The sequence below is a fragment of the Musca domestica genome, unplaced genomic scaffold, assembly GCF_030504385.1.
Source record: "Musca domestica strain aabys unplaced genomic scaffold, Musca_domestica.polishedcontigs.V.1.1 4, whole genome shotgun sequence".
In the NCBI taxonomy this organism is placed as follows: domain Eukaryota; kingdom Metazoa; phylum Arthropoda; class Insecta; order Diptera; family Muscidae; genus Musca; species Musca domestica.
Genome location: NW_026712328.1, coordinates 11,719,166 through 11,740,518, shown reverse-complemented (window position 1 = coordinate 11,740,518; position 21,353 = coordinate 11,719,166). Strand labels below are relative to the sequence as shown.

Below are 21,353 nucleotides of genomic sequence, written 5' to 3'. Positions count from 1 at the left end.
TACAAACATCAAGCGACTCAAACAACTCACACAAGGGGTTCAAGCCGGCGGAATTCCCAGTTTTTTCATTTTGGTGCTTCTCATAATGGCAATTGGTTACCTTTGGAAAAAGGTCAATGGTAGAGTGACCTTACCAGATGTCGGACCTAGGACACTGGGAACAGATCCTCCCAACATTTGTTAACATCTACGGGACGTAGATTTTTGAGGGGGGAAGAGTTAACACGGCCACTCTCCCTGCAGCGCGTGTAGATTTGCTGACATTGCACACGCGCAGCATTTTTGCAATCGCCCAACTATTCTTTGGCTGCGCGTGTACTTTTGGCTGACCATGCACACGCGCCTCGTTGTCATTGACACCACCCCAATTACCATTGCATACCTGCCGACTAAGCAGAGGTCATCGTGGGAACTACGGGCGACTGCTGGCGCGCTGTCGCTTACCTTAGAATAAGTAGAATGTAATTTAGTTAGTCTTCAATTCACATTGAAAAGGAACAGTCAATAAATCGATTGTATTTGGATATTAAATCAAACGAGTGTAATCATTTAAATCCTGCCGCTGTTGGTGCGGCAGGAACATTTTTTTGAGCGAGGTCCTTCCGACCTCGTTAAGTTGCATGATTCATGAATTGAACTATTGTGTTTCATAATTTGAATATAATACTTACGATTTTTGTATTTTTGTTTGCTATTACCTGTTGTTGTTGCGATCCCACTCCTTTGGGATATAAATGCAAATGTGAGTGTAAATAACCACCTCCAGTTTTGTGATTTTTAATGGACACCATGCTACCAAAAGCCACATTTCGAGGCATACTTGCATTATATAGCGAATTTCCAATTAAACGAGATTGAAATGCCGAACTGTAAAATCCATCACCGTTTCCACTGTGGTTTAAAATGTTCAAATGTATGTAAAAGAATGTAAGGTACAAAAATATGGGCCAAATTATTAAGGCCACTGAACGACATCCAATTTGGTTAAGAGTCTCTTTCTGAAAAAAATAATGAAATTTATTTTGACAAAAAAAGCATATCGCTTTACGTACTATTGGCTTTTCCAAATCTCCCAATATACACCAAATTTCGTAAATTGTATGAAGGCCAACAAGTAACACAACAAAAAGTCCCACAAATTTAACACTTATTGTGCATGCCAACGCTGTTCCCGTAAAAAAAAGATAACTCCACCATTTTATGGTGAATGATAAGCCGGAAACAGTAAATTTCGAAACCTTTACCATTCCCCAAACAGAGGAAACCATAAAAAAGAGAAGAATCGGATCCAGAAGAATATATTGGTTTAATGTCAAAACGCCGACGTCTGAAAATATACAATACTTTTATTTTAAACTTCACTATTAAAGTACCTGTTATTACCAAATATAAGAAAAAATGCTGCCACAATGGCAGCTTCAAGCGAGTGGGTCATGTCATGAACTATATCAAAAGCCATTGGAATAATTAATGCCCCCAGTGTAGTGCAAAACTGAAAAAAATAAATAACATATAAAAATTTAGATTAGGTTTCTCCCGATTTTTAAACCAAAAATATAAAATTGTAGTAATTTATTTAACATTTTATTATTTGCTTATTGGTTCGTGCATATAGAACCTGCAAGAAGTACAATTTTTGCCATTTTTCGATATCATAAAGAAAAAATCGGTTGTCGTTGTAAAAACTTTTACATTCTTACAGTTCGGGAATATACAAGGTATATTTACTAGGTAGTCGAATCACCCCAGCGGACGGCACCTTTAAATGTCAAAACAAGTTGATGTAATGCTGAATTCTCCTTAAATAAATGCAACACAAAAACAAAGTTTGTTTATGTCTTCTTCACTAAAAATATTTTTTCTTATATTTGCAGCGGCTCTGCTACCAATAGGGCTTTTAGTGGTGGCGATATTGGTGCTATGTTCTTTCTTTAAAACCATTTCATCGGAAACACTTGCTTCTGTTGTGCCATGTGTTGGAGTCGGTGTAACCTTCGGATACCAACTATGGCTGCAATATTAGTGGTATTTGTCGATGACGTAAAAGACAGTTGTAGGGGTTGTAAAAACATTTCGGAACTTGGGGCTGTTACAATGGTCCCTGAGAGTCGTATTATAACTTAGCTTAATTTCCACACATAACATAAAATGAAAAGAATTTGCCGCAAACTTTAAATGTCATGGCGAATGCATGTTTTTCGTCTCAGATGCCAATTTTGACATTTGAGAGTACCACAAAAGTTGCTTTATTGTAGCAACTCGCCGATGCGGTTACCTCTTAAATCTACCTTGGGCAATAACCAATTTATATATTTAAAAGAAAGTTGTGTTAGTTACTACGCTTAAAACTCAAGAACCGCTGCTCTGATTGTAACGATTCAAAAAAGGATAGAATAAAAAAAAAATCGCGTAAAAATGTGAAATTATTCATTTTGACTTTTGAAATGTACAATAGTAATGTTTTATTTTATTTTGATTACTATTTTCGAATGTACATTTATAGTCTTTTTTTTTGAATTCTAATATGTGTTGTTTTTTGGGGTGTATAAAGCTACAACGGACAAAACTGTTATTTATTATAAATTATGTATTTATTGGGTAAAAGAATAAGCTATGAGCGGAAAAAATAAATATTTTATTATGTAGGAACGGTTTTTTCAATTTGATTAACTTTATTTAACGACTCGATTTCTTTCCTGCAGGCGGTTTACATTGAAGTGTAGTACCGAATTATGTGGTGGCGAAACTGAATAGATGATGTCGAAATAATTTAATGCGTTCACACCAAAGTAAAAGGATAATTACTTTTTCAAAATCGCTAAAAATCAAAAAAGCGACTACCTCATTGCACAAATTCTAAAATCGAAAAAATCGAGAACATTTTTCATCTGAATAGAATTTCAAAATAATGGTACATTCTATTAACAAACTTCGGAAGAACCAAGGAGGAAAATGTTTGTATGTTTGTAATTTATGGACTCGAAAACCGGTTCACAGATTTTCCTCAAAATTTCCAAGTATACTACAACATCGCCTGAAAGTAATATAGGCTATACAAATTTTTGAAGTTCCACTTGGAACTGTAGATATAGCATCAAAATCGGAGGTACCTCCCAAAAATTTAGATTTTATGTGCACATATCTATTTATCGTAATGGAATTTGGAACAAAAATAAATTTTCCAAATTATATTGAAATTGGTTCATATTAGAATATAACTCACATATATACTTTCGGCAGATTTCAAGATTTAATGCATTAAACACGCTGTGCACGCCACATTTCAACAAAATTTGCAATGGTTCAGATTTGGATATAGCTCTCATATATATATGTTTGACCGATTTCGTTTATTTGATACACAAAACACCACACGTATGTTCGATTCCAATGAAATTCAGAAAGTGTAACGGGATTTTGATCTGAAAAAAATTAGTCAAATTATATTGAAATCGGTTTAAATTGGGAATTACTCCCAAATACATTTTCGGCCGATTTCATGTATTTGATGCACCAAACACGCTATGTATCTTTAATTCCAATGAAATTTGGAATATGCAACGGAATTCAAAACGAACATACATTTGCCAAATTATATTGAAATCGGTTCAGATTTGGACATAGCTCCCATATATATTTTCGACCGACTTCGTTTATTTGATGCACCAAACACGATATTTATGTATGATTCCAGTGAAATTTGGTATGTGCGACGGGATTTCGATCAGAAATTAATTAGTCGAATTATATTGAAATCGGTTCCGATATAGATATAGCTCCAATCTTTATATTTGGCTGGAAAACCACAAGTGGCTATCGTTGGAGCATTCCAACATTTAAATGTGAATAAATCTTTTGTGTATCGTACCATCACTCGTTACAGTGATACTGGTAGCGTAGCTCGACGTCAAGGAAGAGGACGGAAGAAAACAGCAACATCGGCAGAAATGGTTCGAAAAAAGCGACTTGATCGAAACACGCGTCGCTGTGGCCAAAAAAATGGCTCGTGAGCTGAACATATCGCAATATTCCATTCGGTTCGGGGTAAAGCAATTGAAATCCAAAAAGTGCAAGAACTTACATCGCAACAGAAAGAAAATAGACTCAAAAGAGCTAAAGAGTTGATTCGCTTGGCCGAAAGTGGTGAACTGCCGAATTCGGTTTTCTCCTATGAGAAAACTTTTGTTATCCAGCAGTTTGTAAACGAACAAAATGATCGTGTTTACTTGCCAAAGAGGTCAGCTGAAAATGTGCACCTTCGGTTGGCCACCAGAACTCAAGCGGCGGCCATGGTGATGGTATGGGCCTCTATAACATCCGATGGTCGCTCTCCGCTCGTATTTCACTGATTGCAGTCCCAATAAATATCGCATTTTGAATTCTCATTGGATGGATTATTGCCATCTCTAGTAAGGAAAGATCACCCTTTAACCTCGTATTGTGCAAAACAATAAAAATATGTACACCTTAATATGTCAATTTTTAAAAATTTAAAAAAGTTATGTAGGGTAAGTGCGCCTGAGTTCGGCATGTCCCAGTAGTCGGCAGTTTTGAAATTTAAACATAAATAACTTAGAATAGAATTGACCAAATAATGAAATAATTGCAAAAAAAAAAACGTCAACAGTGTTCTCTTCCTGTAAAAACAATGACCACCTATCATTTATTACGAAAGAACAACGGTTTTTTTTAGTGAGTGTCTTCCAACGCGTGCGATAGTGCTTGTTTGTAAAGGAAAAAATAATGGTGGCGTCAACTTAATAATCGATTTAAATAAATTAAATTTAATTCTTTTGAAATCAGAAATATTTTACAATAGTAAATAACAGTCTAAAGATCATTTTATAACTTAAAAATATACAAATCAAGCAAAAAAGAGATTTGCTTTTATATGTGCTTTTTCACCAACTAAATAATAGATAGCGGTGGCATTTTTGAAAAAAATGTTGGCTATCTAAAGGAAAAGGATGAATTCACAAATTCCAAATATAAGAAAGGTACTTTTTTCTTTTAATCTCATTTTTATTTTAATTGAAAATCCATACGTTACTGAAGGTCACCAAACTCTATTCTTTTCTACCTATATTTGGTTTAAAATGATAATTAAAAAATCACTATTTAAAAACGAAATTAATTTCAAATTCTGGATTAAACAGTGAATAAGTAATATAGAATTGTTTTATACTATTTGAAATTAAAAAATGTATTAAATAATATTTTTACTGAAATAACATATATTTGCCAGTAGTCGGCATATGTTATTTCAGTAAAAATATTATTTAATACATTTTTTAATTTCAAACATGCCGAAAATTGGAAAATGGTGCCGACTACTGGCAAAAAACTACTATTTTAGTAAAATTGCGCATTTTGCCAATTTAATAAAAACAAATTCAATTTTTTTTATTTTATACCCTCCACCTTGAAAAGGAGGATATATTAACTTTGTCATTCCGTTTGTAACATCCCTAAATATTCGTCGTGTCTCCATAAAGTATACATATCTATGATCAGCATAAAATTCTAAGTCGAGTAGCACAGAGTAACGATGGTACTCAAGATGCCGCCCACATTATTTGACGTAGAACTTCAAAATTTGGCAAAACAGTTTGTATTGTGTATTACCATATATCGGTCCACGTTTTGATATATCCGCCATATAACGGTATGTCCCTACTAGATGATTTTTGGCCAGATTTTTTCACTGATTTGTCTACTTGTAATTGGCAATGGGTTCTACCTCTGGTGGCCGAACATAGTTTATATAAGTCTACGTTTTGGTATAGCTCCCACGTAACGGTACCTCCCGATACTCGGTATTTTTATGATTCGCTAAAAATTGGTATTTGTAGGTCATAGTAGGGTCTAGCTCCGGTAGTGCAACATGTTTGTCCAAGTTTTTGAATAGCCTCCATATAACATTACCTCCCAATATTCGATATGTTGATGATTTTTGTCACATTTTTTCATGGATTTGTCCGAAAATTTGTACTTGTAGTTCGCAATGGGTTCTAGCTCCAGTGGCAGATAAATAGGAACATGTTTTCGTATAGTTCTCACATAAGGGTACCTTCGGATATTCCGAATTTTCATGATTTTTGACACGTTTTTCCACGGATTTGTCTAAAAACTGGAATTTGTAGCTTATAATGGGTTAATTTTAAAATGTACATTACTACTGTTTTTTTTTTAATTATAGATTATAGATATTATAGATTTGTAGTCTTTTTGGCGATTATAAAACGACAATAGAAAAAACTGTTATTTATAGATTTTATGTATTTATTGGGTAAGTGGAACTATACGAATAATATCATTTCAGAACATGATAAGCTATGAATAAAAAAAAAAACTTTTTTTTACAAAAACAGGCGGTTAAACCCACATACTTTTGCTGATTTTTTCTTTAAGTCATCAGAATTGAAGTTAAGTTATACTAGCTAATGAAACCTTGGTCTTTCTCAATTTTCTTTGATAAACTCCGAGAAAGTGTCAGGATTTCTACAAAAGTATATTTTTGCATTTCCGTATCTAATATTAATATTATTAACGACCTCTCCGGTCGCTGTAGTGAATGTGCTTGCCTTGTTCTTTTGTTATTTTGTGTTTGAACTATTTATGTTGTTTGATACGTATGGTTTTCACTTAAGATTTTTATACCCTCCACCATACTATGGAGGGTATATTAACTCTGTCATTCCGTTTGTAACTCCTCGAAATACTTATGTCAGACCCAACAAAGTATATATATTCTTGATCAGCGTAAAATTCTAAGTCGATTTAGCGATGTCCGTCTGTCTGTCCGTCTGTCTGTTGTAATCACGCTATCTTTCGAATGAATTAAGATAGATGGCTAAAATTTTACACACATGTTTATTTTTCCAGTAGGCAGGTTAAGTTCGTAAATGGGCCATGTAGGTCCACGTTTTCATATAGCCCCCATATAACGGTACCTCCCTATATTCGGTATTTTGACGATTTTAGGTACAATACCCACCGAAATTGTTTGAGATGTGGTATTTGAAGTTCGTAATGGATGCTACAGCCTGTGACAGAACACACATACAGGTCTTCGCACAGCTCCAATTTAACGGCACCTCCTTATATACATTATTTTGATGATTTTAGCTACATTATTCACCGTTTATTTCAAGTTTCGAATTTGAATATGGTAATGGCTTATGACAAACAATGCCTATGTATGTCCACGTCGTATAGACCCCAATATAACGGCTATATTCGGTATTTTTAAAATTTTAACAGAATTTTTTAAGGATTTCATTTTTTAAAAATTTCCAAATTCATTGCAAATGGTGGAGGGTATTAAAAGTTCGGCCCGGCCGAACTTACTGCTTTTTAACTTGTTATTTTTAAATTTTGTTTAAGGGTGTACTATTGAGATTATTTTTTTATACTTGCACATATTATAAGAAATAATGAACTATTGTACTGGGAATCATCTTCTAAAACGTCGATGAGCTGTTATTGATTTCATAAACTCGACAAAAAAAAAGTCTCTTAAGTCTTAAGTTTCACAATTCGACAAAAAATGTATTTGTCATTTATTCATTTGTGACAGCTGGGCAATTCGGTTTCAATCTAGGAAAGAAACCAATTTTTTTAATAATATTGAATAATTAAATAATACCGAATACTGTAGCAACAGAAATAGTATGTGTTGATAACTAACTCTAACTGAATATGCTACATTTGTGCAGCAAGCCCAAAGCAAATGAATGATCCTGTGAGTTGTTCAAAAAAGCTACACTTAAGAGTACAACGATTTTGGTTTATTTCCTCTGCATTTATATACACAGATTTTGAAAAACCCCAGATCAATTAAAATGAGGCTACGATTATTTTGGGGAAGTATGTTGGTTCATATATATTGCTACCTCGAATCCCTCTAATAGCAACAAAAATGCCGTTCAAAGTTAAATGATTGAACTAGTGTTCTATATATACAAAAGGAATTACTGAATAAAATGTCTTTCGTTTTCCATTTTTAAACTTTTATTTATTTATATCACGTCGGTTTATATGGTGGCCTTAGTAATAAGTGAACATGAGGAAGAAATTATTTTTATAATGGTGTTTTACCGTTGAATAAGTACAATATTATGTTATATACGAATCTGTTGGTAGCCTATACAGAAAAAATCGATCAATTTAAAATATTTATGTCGCGCCTTCCCATGCAAGTGGGGCCATTGTACAACGTGTTGTTCTTGAGAATTCGAACAATATTGTGTACGAAAATTATTTTGGTACAGAGTGTAGGAATAGACATGGAATTATGAAAATGTGTAATTTTATGTGTGTTAAAAGTAGCAAGTTTTGTATAAAGTGTTAAATAGAAAAAAGAGAGAAGAGCAAATAAATTTATTGGTTTTACTTTAATATTGTTAAAATTTCAATTCATTAGTATAAAATATGGCAAATAAAAATGCGGCGCAGAAAACTTGGATTCGATTTATAAATATATACTTACATATCGCATCCCTTGAAAGTTAGTCTCATTATATTTATCCCCGGGTTTTTCGAAAGCAAATTTTCCATCGTATCCTGTTAAGTATCCAGACAATGCAATCAGCATCTAAAAATGTAAGTCAAAATCATAAATAAAAATCTGAAGATATTTAATTTGTTTTGGTTTAAAAATTAAGCGGAGGCAGATGAGTGTTCGTTAAATTAGACGACTTTAAGTGACTTTTCTATATTTCTGATCTAAATCCAAATATTACTTTATAATTCTGCTATAAATTTAGGCTTTGCTACAAAACCCAAATTCAGTCAAAACATTAATGTTTCTTATTTTAAAAGTTATTCGACCCATCCTAATATTTTATGTATTATTTTTAGATTTTTCTATTTTATGTTGTTTAACCCATAAAAACAACAATAAAAACCATGGCAAATTATTGTTACTTGTTTTTAAGTGAATTTAATTTATAAAGAACAATGGTCGAATGATTGGTGCCTAATGAAGTTTCGTGTGTGTAAAGGTTTACATGCTTAACAAAGAGCCATTTATTGATCATTGTTTCCTTTGCTTATTCTTTTAATCGTTCATTTTGTTTTACTAAAGTTTTTCGTCTATTTATACATAGGAAGGCATTATAAAATACAATACCCAGTATCGCCGTGTTTTAAGAGAAACAAGCAAAAAAGAAGCTAAATTCGGCCGAGCCGAACTTTCAATACCCTTCACCATTTTGAAGGATCTTAAAAAATGTCCAAAAAATTCCGTTGAAAAATACCGCTTAAAGAAAAACCGTTATATGAGAGCTATACGAAAACTTTTTTGTCATAGGCTGTAGTACCCATTAGGAACTCTTAAAAAAATTCCGGTGAATAACGTTCTTAAAATCATCAAAATATCGAATATCAGGAGGTATCGATATATGGGGATTATACGAAGATGTGGACCTGCATACTTGCGTATGATAGTGAATATCGGGGAGTACCGTTGTATGGAGGACAAACGATATCCCGGACCTTATATGTGGGCTATATGAAGACGTGGACCTACATAGACAATTTTCGCCAAAGATTGTAGTACCCATTACGAGCTTCAAATACGAAACTTGAAACCAAAATAGCGAATATCGATACCCCGTTGTATGGGGGCTATTTGACATCGTGGACCAATATAGACAGTTCTCTTCCATGGTGTAAAGTACTCAAAAGGAAATCCGTGTGTGGACTTTTACGACTTGATCGAAACCCGCGTTGCAGTGGCCGAAAACTGGCTCGTGAGCTGAAAATATCGCAATATTCCATTCGGCAAATATTGAAAAATAAGCTCGGGGTAAAGCCATTGAAATTCCAAAAAGTGCAAGAACTTACAAATGAAATTTGGAATGTCTGATGGAATATATCTAAAAATGTGTTTGCTAAATTATATTGAAATCGGTTCAGATGTGGATATAGATCCAATTTATATTTTCGACCGATTTCGTTTATTCGATACACCAAACACGATATGTATGTTCGATTCCAATGAAATTGGGAATAAGTGACTAAATTTGGTAAACAAAAATATTTCCCAGATTATATTGAAATCGCTAATAAATTTGACAACTTACTTGGAAATCGGTTAAGGTATGGATATAACTCCCATATATATTTTCTCGGCCGATTTCACAAATTTGACGCACCAATTTCAATGAAATATGGGTGGTGTGACGGATTTTGGTGTAAAAGTAAATTTTATCAATCAAATTTGCAATTATACTAGGCTAACAGTAAAAAAACTACAAAACAATTTAATTGGGGATTATTACGGGGAAGTATGTTGCGACTCAACTTCTAAAGATTTCCGTTTCCTGCACCCTTGGCATAAATCCGAAGGACAAACCCTTCGTGTATGCGGACTAAATTTGTCATGTTCCTGCTTTTCTCATGAACAGCTATTCCTGTCATGTTCAAGCGTTGGTAGACCGAGTTATTTGTTATTTTCGCATTAAAGTATTCTTATAGCCCCCTAAAATGGTTCCTCGATGTTCAGTGTTTTTGAAAGTAGCAGTACCAGTAGTAATTTCGAAAACCAAGTAGAAAAAAAAATTATTTTATCCGATTTTTTTTTTTCCGTTTATAATTACAAAAAAAAAAAACTTATTATTGTATCATATACTCACTTTTCCAAGTGGCGGGTGTACATCAAAGAAGAAGGTCCGATTTATATACCAACTGCCCATTTTTCCGAAGTGGGTTTCGTCCCAGCTATATAAAAAAGAAAAATCAACGTTAATAAGTAATATTTAAATAATAATAAGTAATTGTTAATTGTATGTTATCAGAAGCGACAAAAAATGGTGGATATATGGAGGGCTCACTGCTATACCGAACCAAGTCATGAAAAATAAAAAATGCCGAAATTAGTGCCAATGTCCCGGTATATGGAAACTCTGTTTACTCTATAAAGCACAATGTCAAAAAGTGTTTCGTTCCAAAGATAACGGTAAAAAACCTAAGTCAACGACTGACAATTTCGACTTTTTTCAAAGCAAAAATGAACCAAGTCAGTGTGTTTCACGTTGAATCAGTACTATTAGTGAGAACGTGTTTATTGTCGTTCAGTTTTCAGCAACATTAAAAAAAATCAGTGTTTTCTATAAATGGATAGTAATAATAGCAGCACTAGTGATTTTTCCAGTAATGGAAATGAGGAATATTTGCCAGCCCCAAAAATGATGAAAACGGAAATGACGAATTTTTTATGTGTAAATATTTGTTGAAACCATGGTAAAATAAGGAAGGTAAAGTCATTTCATATAAGCATATCCATCTCTGCATTTTCTGTAATTTACCCTGTCAACTTTCCCTGCAACGTTGAAAAAAAGAAACAAGTAAAAAAGCTGTAAGTTCGGGCCGAACTTTGAATACCCTCCAACATTTGGTACAAATTTTGCAATTTTCAAAAAATTTAAATCCATTAAAAATTCAGTTAAAATCTTAAAAATACCGAATGAAGCCGTATATTAGGGTCTATATGAAAACGTGGAGCTGCACATACAATTTGCTGTCATAGGCTGTAGTATTCATTACGAACTTCAAATACTTAATTTGAAATAGTTCCGGTAAGTAATATCGCTAAAATCATCAAAACACCGAATATCGGGGGACACCGTTATATGGGGGCTATACGGAGACGTGGACCTACATGGCCCATTTTCAATACCAAAAGTCCTACAGTCATAATACGCATTTGAGTAAATTTTTATCAACTTACTTCATTTCGTTCGGAAGCTAGAGTGATTTCCACAGACGGACAGACGGATAGACTGTTATGCTGATCAAGAATATATATACTTTGTGGGGTCTAAAATGTATATTTCGAGGTGTTACAAACGGAATGACAAACTTAATATACCCTCCATACTATGGTGCAGGTTATAAAAATGTAAACATATAATTGCATGACTTTACCATCTTTTTCTACCATAGTTGAAACCTTAAATTTTCCTTTGTCCTTGTTGACATTAATTTATTTTTTTTTATACCCTCCACCTTGGAAAGGAGGGTATATTAACTTTGTCATTCCGTTTGTAACATCCCTAAATATTCATTTTAGACCCCATAAAGTATATATATTCATAATCAGCATAAAATTCTAAGTCGATTTAACGATGTCCGTCTGTCTGTCTGTCCGTCTGTCTGTTGAAATCACGATACAGTCCACATTATTTGACGTAGAGCTCCAAAATTTAGCAGAGCTATTTGCATTGTGTCTAGGATGGTTGGTATTGAAAATGAGATATCGGTCCACGTTCTGGTATAGTCCCCATATAACGGTACCTCCCGATATTCGGTATTTTGATGATTTATACCACATTTTTTCACGGATTTGTCTTAAAATTTGTATTTGTAGGTCATAGCGGGTCCCTGAGCGTGTGGCAAAACATTGCATGTACAGGTCCACGTTGTGGTATAGCCCCCATATAAAGGTACCTCCCGATATTTAGTATTTTAGTTTTTTTACCACATTTTTTCACGGATTTGTCTGAAAATCGGTATTTGTTGGTCATAATGGGTTCCAGCTCCGGTGGCGAAACATTGTAATTATAGGTCCACGTTTTGGTATAGCCCCCATATAACGGTACCTCCCGATATTCGGTAATTTGATGATTTTTGCCACATTTTTTCAGGGATTTGTTCGAAAATTGGTATTTGTTTTTCATAATTGGTTCCAGCTTCGGTGGCGAAACATTGCATGCATGGGTCCATGATTTGATATAGCCCCCATATAACGGTACCTCCCGATATTCGGTATTTTGATTGTTTTTGCCACATTTTTTCACTGATTTGTCTAAAAATTGGTATTTGTTGGTCATAATGGGTTCCAGCTCCGGTGGCGAAACATTGTAATTATAGGTCCACGTTTTGGTATAGCCCCCATATAACGGTACCTCCCCATAATCGGCATTTTAATGGTTTTTGCCACATTTCTTCTAATGTTTCTTTTACCCTAAAGTGGAGGGTATTAAAAGTTTGGCCCGGCCGAACTTAATGTTTTTTTACTTGTTTTTAAATGAATTTATTTTATTTTCCAAAAAATCACAATGGTTGTCAATTACAACAGATGTACACGCAGCTGCCAGCCGCTAAAGCAAAACATGACTCAAAATAAAACTCCGAAACTAGTGGGAAATTAATCGCTGAAGTGAACTATATTTAGTCATATAACGAACACCTTATTTTATTTTTTTGACTTGGTTCTCTTTAGCTGTGAAATCTTCAAATTTTATTCAGAGTAATAATGAACCAAAGTAGGTTTTTTTGTTTTTGAATATTTTTTTAGTAATATATTTAAATTATTTTTATTTTAAATTAATATCATTAGTTAATTTTGAATATAGTCTTTTACATTTTCTTTTGGTAGACTAAAATATTCCTTCCAGAAATTAATGGCAGTGCATTTACTTTACCTCTAAATATCTTCGAATTATGTTTTTATGACTTAGTTCGGTATAGCTGTGAGCCCTTCATATATAAATAAGTTTTTTTAATAATCATTGGTCCCTCTATTAAATTAATGTAAGATTTCTTCAGCACAGAATATCCAAACAGTATGAGTTTTAAATTTACCATGGATGGCGATGCCCTATGGCTTTTAAACCAGGCGTTGGTTTTCGTCATCACTTGTCTAAGAGTGTTTGTACCTGTTTTGTATAAGAGCCTCCTAAAACATAATTGCCTATCGTCGACAATATGATCGCGGAGAACAAAATTAGGGTTTGGTAGCTTATTGGTAACTTGGGACATCTGCACGGTACGTGTTGACCCGTCTCTACCTCTATTTCACTTTTACATATTCTATACTAGTCAGGTCCACTGTAATCCCATTTTTAGGTCAGATATCTGATACTTGGGAGGCCAGCACAGATAATATGACAAGACTGAGCCTGAAGTTCTTCAAATTAATTGAATGGAATGGTAGCGTTAATGACAGGGACGCATGCGGGGAGATTGGGCCCGAGTTCCCTGATTAAAATAAGCAATTATTTTCCCAAGTGTGCCCGGCTTCTGCCAATTTTGTGTATGTATTTAATTATGTATAAGTATAATTAACTAATTAATTTACATTATTGCACTGATTAGTATTTATTTATTGCACGATCTCCACCCCGTGTGAGTTGCCTGTAGCAGTAGGCTGTGTTGTCTCTTGTTGTAATGATTCTCCATTTATTTTTACGTCGTCAATGTTAGGGGTATGTTTGTGTATTTTACAGTGTTCGGACAATGCAGTTTTTTTTGTATTATGTTGGTATTTCTTAATTTTATGTCCAATTTGTGTTTCATGTTTATCCATTTTTGGGGTTTGCTATACATTGATTTTTTTTTGCGTTGCTAGAACTGTGCGCAATGCTATATTTGGTTTTGTCGTATATGTCAGATTTCTCCAATCGTTCTGAGATATTATTTGGATTTGTATATTTTCTTCGGTTTGTCGTTTTCTGATGTTTAAGAACTAGTTGTGATAATACGATTTAACCTAACTTAGCAATAAGTATAAAAGATAGAGAGATGCCAACTGTACACGTGCCTATGCACCACGCCACCATAAATCTTGAGGGGAGGTCATAAACACGCATAGCTATCCTACATGTGGCAAACATCAGAGATGGCCATGATGTACTGTATTTCTAGTGCACTGATAATTTCACTATTACTATTCATTCACTAAAGTGTTAGTGGTAGTGAAACATTAAATTGAACTACCACAGACCATTTAGTGATATTTTAAAAAAATTGCACTATTACTATTTTTTTCTTTCTGTGTCCAAATTTCGCATCCTTCTCTGTCAGCGCCATCTTACAGATCTTTGATAGTTTATCGTTCCAGCGTTCAAAATTTTCTGTCACTTTGGCTTGTATTTTACTCGCTGCACTATTGCTACTAAGCAAATTCATTACAACTTGAGCTTCCTTCAGCATCTCATTACTCCAGCTACGCAGATGGCTCCCTTTTTCCTTCTTCATTTCGATGGCGAACACCATAACTTCGACTTTAGAATTTTTCCACTTGGACTCTGCAGTGGTAGATGCCTGCTCTTTTGGGTCTCCAGGGTGTAATTCTTATTCTACAAATATTTTAACTTTGCTCATGGGGTCTTCTTCTACAACTCTTTCGTCCGTGCTGGATTTTCTGACTAATTTTGTAGCAAACTTATTGCATTCTGTTTTAGCTGCTTTACGATTCTCCTCCGAAGAAGCCCCGAAACTCCCCGAAAGTGTCACTTCCCTCTCCTAAGTTCTTACAGTGTGTTTTTCTGGAGTACTTTCTGCATGTTATTTCTTTCTTTTCATTTTATGTGAAATCAAAGCAACCATTTTTCCATTTTTCTCATTTCGCCAACCGTTGCTTCGCTCCTTTCGCTCGTCGTCCAATTCATTTTTTCAAGTCAAGGACTTTCTCTTTGGTCTCCACATTAAGAGCCTGCGTGACTTCAAGGATAACCTTAACATCTTCCGAGTACAGCCTCGTTGTTGCATTCGCCTAACTTGGTCTGATATCAGCGACTAGATTGGACTTCCTATGACTTCTTTCGTCTTAAATGTACTCATTCCACCATAATGGGGCATTAATTTCTAGAAGAGTCGCAATCTCTTCCTTCATTTTCACAATTGGCGACCATTTCATCAATTCGTTCTCCTGGAAATATGTCTCACTCTTTCTGTCAGAAGATCTAAGATATGACACCGAGAGGTGTGCACCGCCACCATAGTCTTCTTTGCTGAAGTCTCTTTCTGACTCGGCATAATTTTATTTATCTTTTATCTATATATATAAAAATCAATTGTTGTTTGTTGGTAACGGAATCAGTTGAAAACGGCTGGACCGATTTGCATAATTTTTTGTACAAACGTTTGTCATACCCCGAGTTAGGTTTTTAAAGAAAAAAATATTAATCACGCTTCCTTTTACGCCCACTATTACGATTTATCTAAAATATTTATATTTGCCAAAATAGTGAAGATATCGGTTTGAGAATTATTACACGAGATGCTGTTTGCTTTCCATCCAACCCTAAGTACTTATTTAGGGGATGAGGAGGAACGCGCCTACTTTTAAATCTATCTCTCTATATGTAAAAGAAAGTTGTGTTAGTTACTACTCTTATAAGATAAAGACCGCCGGTCTGATTTTAACGATTTAGACAAATTCGGAATTGCCTCTTGGCAGAAAAGAATAAAATCCAAAAAAATCGCGTAAAAATGTGAAATTTGAACATTTTCATTTTGACTTTTAAAATGTACAATAGTAATGTTTTATATTGCATATTTTTTCCATTTTGACTTACTATTTTCGAATGTACATTTGTAGTGTTTTTTTTTAATTCTAATATGATGTGTAGGTTATAAAACTGTTATTTATAGATTTTATGTATTTATTCGTAATACCCAATAAATACATAAAATCCGTTGTCGCTTTATATGAAAATTCTAAAATCGAGAAAAATCGACAATTTTTCAATGGAATCGAATTTTAAAATAATAGTGCATTCTACCGACAAACTTCATAAGGACCTTTAAAAATTTGCCGCAAAAAAATCAGCGAACCAGTTGAAGATTCTTTTTCTTTTTTCTATATTGAAGTGAACATATTTTTATTGGTTTGAATTCTGAATGAATAATATTAAAAATGAAATGAGGGTGCAATACGATGTTAAATGCTTTCTACTCCAGGACCTACATCGTGCTTCAGCTGGAAGATGCGAACACATTTAAACAAACAAAAATGACCGAAGAAGCGTTATGGGGTTAATTTCAAAAAGTGGACCTGCTTCTTTCATATGACAATAAATTGTCAAATAAGAACACAAAATGCAAAATACATTGGGACTGCAATCAGTCAAATACCGACTATAAAGAACGCAAAAAAAAAATTCTACCTAAACATTCAAGATACCTTTAATCGCTTTGGCAGGTCATCATATGGGTCATAACCCCTGATAACGGAACAACCCGATTTCAAGTATAATCTACATTTTAACCATATTTTTCGTACTAATTTTAGCTCATGTTGATAATTTAAGAAGAAACCATCTTTGCAAAAAATTATCAAGTTTTGGTATCACCATCATATGATTTAAGGTATTTTCGGGGTCTTGGCCACTTTTTTCATTTTTTGGCTCTTATTTGACATCTTTGTTTCTAAGGGGGAAGAAAACCTCTTCTTATAAAATTTTTATTTTTCGTAATAGTGCGCATCTTAGTCTTGAGGCTACCTGGGTAAAAAACGCTGGGGTAGAAAATCATCTTACAGATAATTATCCTCATAGGAATTTATTTAAGTATAGTCCCCACATTAGTATACCCTCAAGTCCACTTTCCCAACCAATGTGTGGTTAAAAAAGAAAATTTGGTATTCTATTGAATTTGTAACCCCCAATAAAATATTGGTTGGGAACGTAGATTTGGGATGTACGTCTATATGAAATAAACTCCGAAATGTCATTCTGGGACTCATTCAGTCGGAAATTGTGGCAGAAACATGAAAAAAATACGAAATTATAAAGTAACTTTATTGGATCTCCACCGCACAATTTAAATGACAAACAATTAATGCCCATCTTACGGTAATCGGAGCAAAAGAGTAATTCTTTTGGCTATTCCGACAACATTCTGCCTTCAAGTATGAGGTTTCGCTTCGGATCGAATCGAACGCTCAGTTTGAATCACTTCACTCACAATCAAACATGAGCGTTCGAGACGGTTTGATGTGTTCAGCAACATGAGTTGATCGAACACATGAATGTAAATGAGCAATCACAACCGTGATTGTCTTCTTTGAATCGAGTTCGTTCAGCGTCATTGTTTATTCAACCATTTAATCAAGTTGCTACAGTTTATTTTGACTTTTTTAATATTTGAAATTGAAGAATATTGTGATAGTGCGACCGAAATTGTAGCAAGTAGAAACTACACAGGTGTAGGTAAACGAAAAGGTCGAAGTTTGTGAAAAATCTTGACCAATATTGTAAAATAAAAAAAAAAATTAAACATTTTTAGTTTTCTAAATCGCAATGATGTCTTTCTTTATTAAAAAATTTAATTTTGTTTTTTTTTTTCAAATAAGTCACTGAAGTCTAACATACCAAAAACCCAAATAAAATGAAAACATTGTCTGTTTATTAAATATAATTTGCACCAATTTTTTTATGGGGGCAGCTTTTATTTTTAATTCAACATAAGTTCGTAAACAAATAACTCATGTGAGCTGTTTGATTGCGATCACAAAACTTCGATCAATACATATTTGATCACAACTTTTTCGTTTGGCTTGAGTAACTCGAATGAACATGTTGCATCTGACCGACTGATTGAGTTTGATTGTATTTCCACTGTGTGTGATCAAGCCCACTCAATCATACTCATTGCAGCCCTCTGTACCACACAGTAGGGGATTTTAAACGATGGAAATACAAATTTCAAATTATAGCTTATTTGAATGCTTTTTACAATATCAAAAATTGAGCTGAATTTTCACATGGGACTATTATAGATGTTCTTTATCATATAGGTATTTAACACTCAAATTAAAGCCTATAGCTGAAAAATAAGATCAGGCTATTCAAAATATCTAAAACCGACGGTAATTATAATTTTTGCCATGAATATTAATTTATATTTAGTCATGGAGTCATTAATCATAATCACGTCATTACTTATAATCAAAATTGGAGTAATTATAATGGAGTCATTACTTATAATGAAAATTGTGCCGCCTACATAAGTCAGACCTGTGATTTATTATGCTTTAAAGACTAAAAGTACGGGCCGGCAACGCGGACCGGGCCAGCTAGTCTATATATATAAAAATCAATTGTTGTTTGTTGGTAACGGAATCAGTTGAAAACGGCTGGACCGGCTTGCATAATTTTTTGTACAAACGTTCGTCATACCCCGAGTTAGGTTTTTAAAGAAAAAAACATTCACCACGCCTACTTTTACGCCCACTATCTTGATTTATCTAAAATCTTTATATTTGCCAGATAATGAAGATATCGGTTTGAAAATTATTACACGAGATACTGTTGACTTTCCCTCCAAACTTAGGAATTTATTTGGGCGCCAGGGAACTGACCACGCATACTTCTAATCTGTCTATATATAAGAAAGTTGAGTTAGTTACTACGCTTATAACTCAAGAACCGCTGATCTGATTTTAACGATTTACACAAATTCGGAATTGTCTCTTGGCAGAAAAGGATAAAATCCAAAAAAATCGCGTAAAAATGTGAAATTTTAAATTTTCATTTTGACTTTTGAAGTGTGCAATAGTAATGTTTTATTTTGCCTTATTTTTTCCCATTTTGACTTACTATTTCGGAATGTCCTTTTTTTTTTTTTTTTGTGAATTCTACTATGATGTGTAGTCTTTTTGGGCAGTAGAAAGCGGCGAAAATTATGGAGTGGCGGAACTGAATAGATGATGTCAAAATAATTTAACGTGGTCAATCAAAAACGAGCATATTGCACTGCAAAAACTCTAAAATAGGGAAAAACTGAGAACATTTTTTCAATGGAATCAAATTTCAAAATAATAGTAAGGACCAAACTTCGTAAGGACCTTTAAATATTTGCTGTAAAAAACCAGCGAACAAGTTGAAGATTTTCTTCAATTTGTTTATTAGTTACTATGCATATAACTCAAGAACGTTTTGACGGATTTTCACAATTCATACAACTTCGAAATGGAATCTTGCAAAAAAAATTGCGTAAAATATGCCAATAAAAATATAAAAGAAAAAAATCCTTTTGGCGTGAATTTTTGAATAATATAAAAAATGAAATAGTACGCAAAAAGATGTTAAATGGCGATCTTTCATGTCTGAAATTGGCATTTAGCTTTCAACTCCATGATCTACATCGTGCTTCAGCTGGAAGATGCGAACACATTTAAATAAGCAAAAATAACCGACAACACGTTATGGGGCTCATTTCAACACGTGGACCTACCTACTTCTATCACATGACAATAATCCGTATAATGAGAACTCAATATGCAAAATTCATTGGGACTGCAATCATTGAAATACCGAATATAAAGAGAAAAGGATTTCTATTCTTTCAGAAATTCTTCCTAAACTTTCACGATACCTTAAATCACTTTTGCAGTTCATGATATGGGCCATAACCCCCGGATAAGGATACAACCCGATTTCAAGTATGTTTTACATTTTATCCATATTTTCATACTATTTTCGGCAAACGTTGGTAATTTAGGAAGACCCATCCATGCAAAAACTGAACACGTTTTGTATAACCATCATATGATTTAAGGAACCGGACATTTGTTTAATCGTCTTTGAATTATACTATGATAAAAGATATGGAAATTATGGGGTCTCCAACGCGCAATTTCAATGAAAAATAATTCATATTACTTTAAAGACAAGTAAAAAAAATTAAGTTCGGCCGGACAGAATTATTACTTTCATCCATCTGAGGGTAAAGGAAACATTTTTATATAAAAGTATCTAAATTCAAGCGTGTTTCACTTTAAACTTCATATACCAGTAAGACTGTTTGAATAATGCAGTTAACTTATCATAAACCATAAAGTGAATTAGGCCGTTATATGGGGCCATACCAAAACGGGAACGGAAAAACGCCCGACGTCAAATAATGTGGGCTGTATCGTAATTTAAACAAACAGACATACAGACGGACAAATCGACTTAGAGTTTTATGCTGATTATGAATATATATGCATATTTAATGGGGTCTATGACGAACATTTAGTGATGTTACAAATGAATGAATGAATGAAAAGTTAGTATACCCTCCTTTCCAAGGTGGATGATATAATAGCATTAAAGACTAAAATTAAGGGCCGGCAACGCGGACCGGGCCAGCTAGTCTATATATATATAAATCAATTGTTGTTTGTTGGTAACGGAATCAGTTGAAAACGGCTGGACCGATTTGCATAATTTTTTATAAAAACTTTCGTCATACCCCGAGTTAGGTTTTTAAAGAAAAAAATATAGACCACGCCCACTTTTGCGCCCACAATTTTGATTTATCTAAAATCCTTATATTTGCCAATATAGAGGAGATATCGGTTTGAAAATTATTGCACGAGATACTGTTGACTTTCCATCCCCCTCTAAGTATTTATTTGGGGCTGAGGAACTGTCGTTGTCAGTACTTTTTAATCTATATCTATCTTCTATATCTATAAAAGAGGAATATGTTTGTATGTTTGTTTGTTTGTAATTTATGGACTCGAAAACCGCTGAATAGATTTTCCTGAAAATTTCCATATATACTGCAACATCGCCTGAAAGTAACATAGGCTATATACATTTTTGAATTTCCACTTGGAACTGGAGATATAG

The 21,353-nt window shown here is 33.8% G+C and overlaps 1 protein-coding gene across 1 annotated transcript in view; it reads right to left on the bottom strand.

Annotated features, from left to right (window-relative positions):
• LOC101891724 (protein O-mannosyl-transferase 2) overlaps positions 1-21,353 on the bottom strand; it is a 139,588-nt gene that overhangs the window by 34,003 nt on the left and 84,232 nt on the right. The window contains exons 3-7 of the mRNA XM_059126888.1: positions 10,641-10,725; positions 8,492-8,596; positions 1,384-1,492; positions 1,053-1,327; positions 699-998 (exon numbers count right to left, since the gene is read on the bottom strand). Of these exons, the coding sequence (XP_058982871.1) occupies positions 699-998; positions 1,053-1,327; positions 1,384-1,492; positions 8,492-8,596; positions 10,641-10,725 (874 nt within the window). The remainder of the gene's footprint in view (positions 1-698; positions 999-1,052; positions 1,328-1,383; positions 1,493-8,491; positions 8,597-10,640; positions 10,726-21,353) is intronic.